Below are 8,406 nucleotides of genomic sequence, written 5' to 3'. Positions count from 1 at the left end.
TGCTGGGTCGAGAGGCCACTGTGTTGGTAATTTGATCAATGCCATAGAATTCCCCCTATGCTACTTGGGAGTCACGCTACTTTGCTTTCCCACCAGTGGCATGGGAGTGTGCCTGTTTTGCACGGTGCTTTTCTAAAGGAAGAGTCACTATGCCCTTGAGCCAGCATGGTATGAGAAAGCTGGCCTCAAGACAGCAAAGCCAGTATGCTATCTGACAGAAGATGCTTCCGATGGTTGGGGCGGGGTGGGCTTCTAGAAGCTGGGCAAAGCCCTCCAAAAAGCAGTTGCTGTTCCCAAGGCTTGTGCTAGTGGGTCGGAAGTGGGACAGGGGTGCCATGCTGGACCACGGCCCTGGGGATGAGCTGCTGCCCAGCTCAGGGCCACAGGGGCCAGTTCAGGAACACCTACACAGAGGACAGTCAGGGCCTGGTCCTTGTCCGTGTCAAGCTCTGTGCTTGGCTAAATGCTCGTGTGCCCCTGTGTATCTGGGAGTTCGGCGCTTCCCTGAAAACCAGAGACAAAGCAGGCTTGTTTCCATTAACTTATTTACTGAAATTTATTTCTACTCCATCTTTATCCAAAAAGCATCTGAGACCGTGAGTCTCACTTTGGTTTTTGGCTGAGTGATAGAAACATGGCTCCACCAATCAAACCTGGACACACCATGCTGCGACTGCCTGGCCACCTGCCTGTCCCAATGGGACACAGGCTTCATGGGGGCGGGGGCCGTCCTCATTCCCCATTGTAGCCTCAGCTTAATTCATACTTTGGAAGCATTGAGTGAATAATATGTTCATAACTCAGGTGTAACAACCTTCCAAGGCTAGAGCATTATGATTTTTAAGTTCTTTACTGTAGGTTATCCCATTTAAACTCTCAAAACAGACTCTCAGGATGAAGCACAGCCAGGCTTTTGACCTCGACTGGCGCTCAGGCTGTGGCGAGTGTGTGCAGCAGGCACGGCTCTTCAAGCTTGACCAGCTGTGGGGTTTCGCTACTTCCCTCATGGGTGGGAGGGAGGAAGAGGGCTGGATTCGAGAAGCTGCCCAAAGATGTAAGAGGAGACCTAGACTCTGGTGTCAGACGCATCATGGGCAGCCCGAAGATGGTGGCTGAGCCTGTGAAGTAGGAGCCGCTCTGGCTGGCTGCCCGGGGAGGAAGAGGTCAGGCAAACAAGCAGGGCTGCAGGCCGGGCAGTGCAAACTCCAGGAAGCTGAGACTTGTCTCTGGGATTCACTAGGGAGGGACTTAGTGGCAAAGTGACCTGGGGCAGCTCCACGCTCTGCTCCCTGGGCCGCCACTGCCTAGAGATGGAACCTCTGATCAGTCAGGAACCTGGATAACGAGACAGGGAGGTAGGGTCCTGAGGTTCTAGGTAGCTTGTTACCAAAGTAGCATCCGGTCCTAAACCATACACACAAAAAGGCCGAGTCCCACCCTGGCTCCTGTACTCACATCTGAGCTGCTGCTGCTGCCTCTTCCAGGGTAGCCTCCTAGCAGCAACGGTCTGTTCCATCTCTGCACTGTGCCATCACCCCTGAAAGATGGTACCGTCCTTCTTCACCAAAGGATAAATACAAAATGCTTGGCTGGCTGAGAAGGTGCAGCACAGGCACCTGCTCTGCCCATGCCCTGGGAGCAGGGCTCCACGTAGTACCATAGCCTGTACATGGCTGGACGGGGGAAGGATCCCAGTTGGAAGTACAGCAACGGTACAGGCCACTGACTCTGGGAGTAGGCAAGGAGGGCCGGTGCATCTGCAGCCACACAGGGACAGGAGATCCTGACAGCTCCTCATTCCTGGGGTGCCTGTTCAGTCTAAGGCCCTTCTCATGAGCCTTTCCAGGCCCCTCAGGAGCTGACAGCAGCATAGCTTTGGGGCTACAGGCTCATGCCACTTGGGCCGTCTGCCCTCCACTTTCAAAGTGACCTCCCAGACCACTCTAGGCAGGCCATTCTGTCAGCAGCTGCTTCTTCCTGGGTTGATTTTTGTATTGTATTTTGTATTAACTACTCTATTAGTTTTGTTCTTGTTAGCACTGTGGCCCCAATAGTTGAGAGTTCTGGGTGTGCATCTGGTCCCTCCCGTCTCCTTTGGAGCCAAGAGTTCTCTGTGTAGATGGAGGCTGGCCCACAATCTCACTGGGTGAAAGACTCCAAGCACACAGGGTACAGCCAGTGGTAGACAGTCAGGCAGGCTGGGTGCTTTTTGTGGGAATGGGCCATTCTCGTAGGAATGCATAGCCTCTCTCTCCCACCCTGACCCAAGACTCGGGCCCTGGTAGGCATCTGTCTCCTCAGGGTTGGGGAGGGGAGGTGAAATCTAGAAATCAGGGCTGTGTCAGTGGTGCAGGGAGAAGGAAGGGAAGTTGTTTGGAGGATGGGGACTGTGGGTTCCGGGGTAGGCCAAGGGGCAGCTCCCTCTCTCAGGGCCCAGAGAGGCAGTGGGCATGCAGGACTGAGAGTCAGTCTCCAGCCTGGGACTATAGGTTTGTGCCACCAAGCCCAGTCTCAGGAAGCGGGTCCTAGCAAGGGTGGCAGAAAAGCCACTCCCAGACACTTTTTTTCTTTTTGAGACAGAATGTCACTCTGTGGCTCAGGCAGAACGCAGTGGCACAATCATGGCTCACTGCAGTCTTGAACTCCTGGGCTCAAACAATCCTCCCACCTCAGCCTCTGGAGTACCTGGGACTATAGGTTTGTGCCACCAAGTCAAGTTAATTTTATTTTTTGTAGAAACGGGATCTCACTTTGTTGCCCAGGCTAGTCTTGAACACCAGGGTTTAAGCAAGCCTCCTGCAGTGGTCTCCCAAAGTGCTGAGATTTCAGGCATGAGCCACCACGTGCAGCCTGCAGACTCTGATTTTTTAAAATTCCCTGGAGCAGCGGGCCTGGCCTACTTGAGGCTGTTAGGTGGGGTGGGGAGACTAGGCTTGGGAGGGTGTCTGGGCAAAGGGAGAGTAGAGGGGCCTTGGGGAACTCTGCCTCTGCCCGTGTGCAGCCCAATAACTCTGGCAGACTCTAGCAAGAGGTAGGTAGCTGGCAGGACTGGGGAGGGGGTGGGAGGGAGCCTGGCCTCCCCAGTGAGCCACTAGGATCAGGCTTTATTGTGATTCAGTGGCAGCCAACATGCAGCTTGCTGGGTCTCCTGGAGGCTCAGGCCCTGGTGAGCTCCCCACAACTGAGCCCCGGACCTCTGAGGGTTCCTATCAGGACTTGTGCCAGTGGTTCCTGGGGCCTTTCAGCTTCTCAGGAGGTGGGTCCACCAACTGCGGGGCATCCAGGGCCTGTCTCCGGATGAGCTCTGCATACAGGCCACCTTTCTTCAGGAGCTCTTCGTGGGTCCCAGCCTGGAAGATGGGAGGGAGAGGCAGATGGTTGCTCCAACCCAGCACAGACTTCAGCACACTAGAAGGGCTGGTCTTCACTTAAGCCTGTGTCCCTTCTGGTGACACTTTGAAACCCAAGCCCAATCCGAGAGGAAACGCCGCTGACAGGCTGCATTAGTGCCTCTTCCCTGCTTAGCTGAATTTTGGAAGAACATGATTCCCCCTCCCCCTCTAATGGAGCCCAAGGCTCCAACTCAGGACTCAACACCCCATGTGAGCCCCTCAGCCTTTGCTTGAGCCAGTGGCCAGGGACTGTGAGCAAGCCCCACACAACCAGGGTCCTGTTCCTGATTGCTCTCCCATCAGGGTCCCTGTCACTGCCTCTTTTGCACCTCAGCCAGCCCTGTCCAACCCCAACTCCCAGCACCATACACTTTTCAGTACTTTTCCAGATACTTTTCCTTTTGATCCTAGGAACCGAGGGTACAGTTATGCTATCCCAGGAGACACAGGAAGAAAATGAGGCCCTGAGAGGCCAGGGTTTGCCTAAGGGCAGGAACTTCTGACTTCATGTGGGATGCTGCTTCCAGAATATGGCCCAGGGCCAGGCCAGATCCTTATAGAGCTTAGTGGAGCCGCCATGCCACTGTCCATGGCTGAAGTCATCCTAACCCACTGACTCCTCTCCCAGGTCCAGACTAACCTCCCAGACATGGCCATCAGCCATGACGATGATGCGGTGGGCCCCGCGGACAGTGCTGAGCCGATGGGCAATGACCAGCACTGTGCGGCCTGCACTGGCCCGGTCTAGGGCCTCCTGCACAACCTGCTCAGACTCTGCATCCAGCGCGCTAGTGGCCTCATCCAGGATTAGCACCGTGGGCTGCTTGATGAGAGCACGGGCAATGGCCAGGCGCTGCTTCTGGCCCCCAGACAGGGTGGTGCCTCGCTCACCTGGAGACAGAGGGGAAGGGCAGGGGTCTGAAGCCACCCTCAGCTGTACACTTGGGGGTGGCTTGAAAAGGGGCACCAAGTCCTTCCTGAGTTTCCATCTGGACCCTCTAAGTGCCCCCCCGGCACTGTGTACTTGCTTTGCCCCTCTGAGGGTGGAGTGATACCTGCCAGCTGCCCAGTCCCACATTCCTGTGCTGATGAGTGCCCGCAAACACAAAACAACACAAGTCATGCAGGTAGCAGGGCTCAGCACACCAGGAGTTGCCAAATGCTCCTCCGTGGCAGGGCCTCAGAGTCAGGAAAACTCATTCCCCACCCTGTGCCTGCAGCTCCAGCCTCCTTCCTGGCCTCCAGGTCTCCACTGCTGTGGGGGACACCCAGCACTCAAACATGGGCTTCTGGAGTGTGGTGACTCCAGGGAGGTGAGATGTGAAGCTCACAGAGGATACACAAGTGGCAGCCTGTAGCCACAAAGGACCTCAAGGTGATGGCAGGGTCACAGGCTAGCAAGGAGGTAGCCCTGAGATGCCCTAAATGAGCGGGGAGCATTGTGAGGATCAGAGGGACTAGGAAATGCCACCCGAGAGCTGAGGGAAAGCTCCGGGTCAGGACAGTATCTGAACGGCATGGAAACTCAGCTAGGTCAGCAGTCCAGAAAACAAAGGATGGGCCATGGACAGTGCTGTCACAACTCGGGAGGCTGAAGCCCAGTGGGACTGACCAAAGTTGAGAAGCCCAGATATTCCTGCATCCTGAGATATGCCAGAACATTCTACGATGGAGCCAAGATATTGGATGATAAACATGGCCCCAAAGGCTGAAACAGGAAGATGTGTGAGCTAAACACGTACAGCAGTAAGCTGAATGCCCTGTAGGGTGCCTGCATTCAGAACCACTAGAGCCTCTCCCGGGAGGTCAGGGGTGAGGTCTGCTCATCCCAGTCATCCCTGAGAAGCACCTTTGGAGAAGGAAAGCACAGTGATGAAACAAGAGCCAGAGCAGGGATGAACAGTTATGAGGTGATAATCCACCACTTCACCTGTTCAGTCTGGGGAAGTGGCAGCCTTTCAGTGTGAAGATCCATGAATCACTGTGTCTGTGGCCAGGCTCTTGTCCCATGTTCCCAGTCATGTTCTCTAACTCTTCCTGGGGCCCTTCCTGCCGCTTGGTCTGCTGTGCCTGAACCACATGGGCTGGGACTCCTCTGCCCCCACAAAACTATCTCTGTTCCCCTTGGCTATAGTTCTGGTCTTCCCTGACACAACTGTTTTTCTCCCCAGCTGTCCCTGCTCCCTTCAGTCCCAGAGAGCTGCTCACTATTCCTGCAGAAGCCTGTTTCCGATGCCTCACTGCCTGGACCCTGAAGACCCAGACAGGATTCCTGTCCCTGGACCTCACCGACAACAGTGTTGTAGCCCTCGGGGAAGCTAGTGATGAACTCATGGGCATTGGCTTCCCGTGCAGCTGCATACACCTCTTCATCAGAAGCTTCCAGCTTCCCAAAACGGATATTCTCCATGATGGTAGTTCCAAACAGGACAGGTTCCTGGGAGAAGAGTATGGAGATGGAGCCCACAGAAACATTCTGACTTGGTCCTAGAACCCCCGAGGGGCTGTCATATACATCAGGAGAGTCTATTCTGACTAGACAGATTAGGATTGCTTGGAGAATCAGAAGTACAAAGTCAGAAGTCAAGCAAGGGCCCAGAATGGCCTATTAAAGGAAAGGAGAGGCTGAGTTCCCATCAAGGACCCAGAATCCCTCAGCAGGAGTAGGAGTGTGGCTGGGATAGCAAGGCCCACGCCTGGCAGAACCTTGGGTGGAGGAGGTGCTTGCATTTGGCTTTTTTGGGCTCATGGGCAGCTCTCCCAAGGGCTGGTTGGCATGCCCTCTTTATTTGTGGGTCCACCAAGGGAAGAGTGGACCCTCACTGGGCAGTGACACACCAAGCAGAGGGAAAGCAGCTGGAAGCTCAGTGCTCCAGGCTGAAATGTGGGTCCTGCTGGCCACCAGCAGTCCCAGAAATCCTACAGCAGGCTTCTCTGGACCAGGTTGCTACAGGTTTTGCAGAGAATGCCTGAGAGCCTAACACCCCCCCCCCGACATAGACTGCTTTAAGATGGGAAGAAAGCATTTCTGCCCTAGGAGACAGGGCAGTCTGCGGCTGTTCTCAGGATGCTTCGACCCAGACAATAGCTGGGGACATGTGAAGAAGGTCAGGGGCTTCCAGAGAGGAGCGGAATGACGAGGGTGGGAAGGAAAGAAAAGGCAGCTAAGGACTGAGAGGAGCAAGGCCTGGGAAAGGATGGGGAGTGGGGAGCTAAGGCCCACCCTTGTGGCCTCGTACCTGGCTGATGAAGCCAACCACCTGGCCCCGGAGCCAGGAGGGGTCGAGGGTGCGCAGGTCCTGCCCGTCTAGCATCACCACACCCGCTGTGGGGTCGTAGAAACGCTCCAGCAGGGAGGCCACGGTGGTCTTTCCTGGGGAATTGGGTAGTATGGGAGGGAGGGAGGGAAGCAAGGGTTTCTAGAGATTGCTCCAGAAAGAGGGTCCCTGGGAGGGGCTCACTGCTCTAAACCCACTCTCAGTGGCTGCCAGAGGAAGAGATTCAGAGGGTGGGTGGGCTCCTCTTACCTCCCCCAGACTGGCCCACGAGGGCCACGATCTTGCCAGGGGGCAGCGTCAGGGTGAAGTCTTTGAGCACCTCGAAGCCAGGGCGGCAGGGGTAACTGGGAGGAGCCAAGAGACCCCCAGTAAGACCAGGTTTCTAGCCCGTGCTGCCCTGGTCCCTCCTGAAGTCTTACTGTAGCTGCTGAGGGAGCCTGCTTGTGGGGGGTATCAAGCCAGCTCCCCTCGCCCCTGTCCTCAGCCCAGAGAGCCCACCCTGCATCCACTCCCCAGTGCTGACCTGAAGCAGACATTCTGAAATGTGACAGCGCCTTGCAGGTGCTCCTTGGGGATGCAACAGCCCCCAGACAGTGGGATGCAGGGGCTCAGGGCCATGTACTCAAAGACCCGGGTACCTGCACTGAGCCCCCGTACTACCTGTGGGAGGAAATCCAAAGTCTGCAGGAAGGTGGCAGCGGGGGCAACTATAGCATCTCCCAGACAGTGAGACTCTGGCTTGGGGCTCAAGTCCTCCCTGCTCCTCTTGCCGCCACCTAGCAGTCAACAGGCAGCTCCCACAGAGGCACACAAATGGCACTGTGACTGTGGGGCTCCACACCTCAGCCTCCCTACCCCACCACTCACCTGACCAAACAGGACAGAGAGGTTGGCCATGGACCTGAGAGGAGAGAGGGTTAGCAGAGGTGAGGACAAGAGCCAGAGAGCAAGAGAAGGAAGCCACGGTGGGAGGCAAGCAAACAGGTGGCCTGTGGCTAAACGCAGACACTGCTCCTGCAACATGGAACTGCAGAGCTCTTAGATCCAGCGACACCAGATCACTGAGCCTTGGTGCCCTCTTTGGCTGGATGAAGAGGACAGCTGTCCGTCAGCTCACACCAGGACCCGGGAATTGCTCCAGGAGGAAAGGGCCTCCGGGGATGTCCTCCACACTTTTCTGGCCTGTAGTCTGCAGGGTGAAGCCAGCGTACAACACACAGGGATAACATCAGTCCATAAGGAAGGGAGACCACTTCTGATCCCATGACCTCCCTGCCTTGACCCTGATGACACAGATGCTGTGGTTAATGGAGACCAAGGTTGTGTGGGACATCAGCTCTGATGCCACCGACACCTGGGAAAGCACTGACTTACACTTAAATTAAGGTAGAAGAAATTTACGTTAAATCTAATCAGAGAAAAAAGATAACAAAACATACTGGGCCACAAGGGGAACTCTGGGGAGACCCCAAATCAAGATTCCTTGAAAAAACTTTTGTCATTTGTACCACCCAAAGCTGTTGAAGTAAAATAATAGTAAGGCCAAGCACAGTGGCTCATGCCTTTAATCCCAGCACTTTGGGAGGCTGAGGCAAAAGGACTGCCTGAGTCTAGGGGTTCGAGTCCAGCCTGGGCAACTTGGCAAGACTTGTCTCTACAATTAATAAAAGAGCCGGGCTCGGTGGCTCAGCCTGTAATCCCGCGCCTTTGGGAGGCTGAGGTGAGTGAATTGCCTG

At 55.5% G+C, this 8,406-nt stretch overlaps 1 protein-coding gene and 1 long non-coding RNA gene across 4 annotated transcripts in view; both read right to left on the bottom strand.

Moving 5' to 3' along the window:
- Window positions 1-531: 531 nt before the first annotated feature.
- On the bottom strand, window positions 532-2,140 carry LOC103275283. Its single transcript, XR_505302.2, has 2 exons — window positions 1,456-2,140; window positions 532-1,335 (listed from the first exon to the last, which is right to left on the bottom strand). It is a non-coding gene; the product is annotated as an uncharacterized LOC103275283 (long non-coding RNA).
- Window positions 2,141-3,032: 892 nt separating this feature from the next.
- ABCB8 (ATP binding cassette subfamily B member 8) overlaps window positions 3,033-8,406 on the bottom strand; it is an 18,047-nt gene continuing 12,673 nt past the window's right edge. For 2 of the 3 annotated variants that reach the window (XM_008072679.2, XM_021706257.1), the window contains 7 exons: window positions 7,538-7,571; window positions 7,194-7,330; window positions 6,920-7,014; window positions 6,632-6,765; window positions 5,682-5,829; window positions 4,033-4,283; window positions 3,033-3,350 (listed from right to left, as the gene is read on the bottom strand). In XM_008072679.2, the coding sequence (XP_008070870.1) occupies window positions 3,210-3,350; window positions 4,033-4,283; window positions 5,682-5,829; window positions 6,632-6,765; window positions 6,920-7,014; window positions 7,194-7,330; window positions 7,538-7,571 (940 nt within the window). In that variant the 3' untranslated portion in view covers window positions 3,033-3,209. The remainder of the gene's footprint in view (window positions 3,351-4,032; window positions 4,284-5,681; window positions 5,830-6,631; window positions 6,766-6,919; window positions 7,015-7,193; window positions 7,331-7,537; window positions 7,572-8,406) is intronic. The other variant, XM_008072680.2, reaches the window with a different exon arrangement.

Source organism: Carlito syrichta, unplaced genomic scaffold, assembly GCF_000164805.1.
Source record: "Carlito syrichta isolate Samal-C Ts95f unplaced genomic scaffold, Tarsius_syrichta-2.0.1 Scaffold315400, whole genome shotgun sequence".
NCBI lineage: Eukaryota > Metazoa > Chordata > Mammalia > Primates > Tarsiidae > Carlito > Carlito syrichta.
The sequence above is the reverse complement of the archived record's forward strand: the minus strand, read 5'-3'. Positions and strand labels throughout refer to the sequence as shown.